General features: G+C 56.3%; 1 protein-coding gene across 1 annotated transcript in view; it reads left to right on the top strand.

Annotated features, from left to right (window-relative positions):
* The first annotated feature begins 1,401 nt into the window (after positions 1–1,401).
* Positions 1,402–2,011, top strand: part of HDGFL3 (HDGF like 3) — a 36,136-nt gene continuing 35,526 nt past the window's right edge. Inside the window, exon 1 of the mRNA XM_019640177.1 lies at positions 1,402–1,565. Within this exon, the coding sequence (XP_019495722.1) occupies positions 1,467–1,565 (99 nt within the window). The 5' untranslated portion in view covers positions 1,402–1,466. The remainder of the gene's footprint in view (positions 1,566–2,011) is intronic.

The following is a 2,011-nucleotide window of genomic DNA, read 5'->3' as shown; positions in this document are numbered from 1 at the left end:
TGTTAAATCCCGATGCTCAATGTATTTGGAAGGGAGGCCTTTGGGAGGTGGTGAGGTCATGAGGATGGAACCCTCATGAATGGGATTAGTGCCCTTAAAGAGACCCCAGAGAGTTTCCTCCCCCACCTCCCTTCTACCCCATGTGAGAAAAGACTGCTGAGAAGACTGTCTATGAACCAGGAAGCCGGCCCTTACCAGACAACAGAATCACCCATGCCTTGTTCTCGGACCTCCCAGCCTCCAGAACTATGAGAGATAAATTTCCAGTTTTTATGTCACCCAGTCTATGGTATTTCATTATAGCAACCCAAAGGGACTGTTAAAAGAGAAGGGACCTTATACTAGGACTATGCCACCAAACTGATAATACCTAACTTAATCACAATTTCAACCTTTCCCAGGAGTGAGATCTGGAATTAACTGGTCAGCACTAGTGAGGTAATCCACCTGGTAGACCCCTGCAGTTCTTCAAAGGATTGTGACAGTCTTGACTTGTACCTGCCTTGTCCCGCCGCCTTCTGCCTAGAAGTCTTTCATTGTGTATAGCTCATCAGAGCTCCTTTTTCTTTGTTAGGTGGGATGCTGCCCACTCATGAATTGTGGGAAAAAGCCAATAAGATTTTAAAAATTGACTCAGTTCAATTTTGTTTTCTAACAGGACTAAGACATGGATCATAACAACAGGCCAAAGGACCTAGACCAGGCTTCTACAGTGAGAAAAGAAGAAAAGGTGAGCCTAGAGGACTGGCGAGGAAAAGTAAATAGCTACAAAGGAAAGTCACCAGATTAAGTAATAAGGAAATGCATTCGCAGGTCATGCGAAACACTGCTAGAAGCAAACAATCTACAGGAAGTCTAGGGACTTTGAAGTCCTATTATTGGAAGTCCAGCATCAAGGAACAAGAGCAGGGGTGTACACACACACACACACACACACACAGAGCACCACCCCCAACCCCACCCCCAACCTTCCCCTCTACAGAGCAAGCGAGGAAGGCAGATGCTGGGAGAAACTGGCTTCTCTGAAAGGGAGTGAGGGCAGGAAAGCCTAGAAGAGAGGACAGACACAAAGAAGGGGCACTGTCCTTGTGACACGCTGTGCCAGCTGACCCCTTAAAGGGGGGACTTCAGGATGATGATGAAAGAGGCAGCAGTCCTTCATTGGGCAGATTCAGAAACACCTTGTCCAAAAGGTTGCCAGGATTGGAAAAAAGTGACTTGCCAGAGTAAGTCCGTTTCTCGAAACAACCGGCCTACAAGACCCACGCTTATAGCCCATAACCGCTAATGGACTTCCGAGTCCTGTAGATCCGTGTTCGAACCTCGACTGTGCCATTGGGCAAATCCGGTGACTCCCGGTTAAACAGCTTGCCCTGGGCGGGTCACAGTGCCCAGGTAATGGCAGACCTGGGGCGAGAACCCAACAAGGTCGCTGACTCCAGAGAGGTGCCCTTCCAGCAAACCCGATGGTCCCCGGGGCCTGCCGCGCCTTTGTGCCCCTCGCCTGGCACCCCGCAGAGGCGCCCCGCGTGGGAGCCGGGCGGGGTGGGGCGAGTCCGCAGGAGGTGGGCGTGGGTCTGGGGGTCGCTGGTGGGAGCGCCCAGAAGTGGCGGGGGCCCCGCGGGGAGGAGGCGGCCAGGTGGTGATTGGCTGGGCCGCACGGGCAGCTCCGGGCCGAGAACAAAAGAGCGCGGCGGCGGGCGGCCCCCGGAGTAGGCGCTCCCGCCCGCCCGGCGCGGGCTCGGTGCTGGGGGAGGACGCGCCCACCGCCCGCCGCGCAGCCGGCCGGGCGCGCTCCGTTTCTGGGCGAAAGCCGGCCGTGCACCTAGGAATTAACCGGCCCGCGCGGGAGGGGAGGCGGGAGCGGGCGGGGGTGCTGAGCGCGCGAGAACAATAATAAGATCGCGGTTACGGTCGCTGCCCGAGGAGGAGTTCGGAGGAGGCGCGAGGCCCGGCGCTCCGCCGCGCCCGAGAACCGGGAGGGAGGCCGGCGGCGGCATGAGGCAGGCGG

This window comes from Hipposideros armiger, unplaced genomic scaffold (assembly GCF_001890085.2).
Source record: "Hipposideros armiger isolate ML-2016 unplaced genomic scaffold, ASM189008v1 scaffold_48, whole genome shotgun sequence".
NCBI lineage: Eukaryota > Metazoa > Chordata > Mammalia > Chiroptera > Hipposideridae > Hipposideros > Hipposideros armiger.
This window is presented reverse-complemented; position numbering and strand designations above follow the sequence as displayed.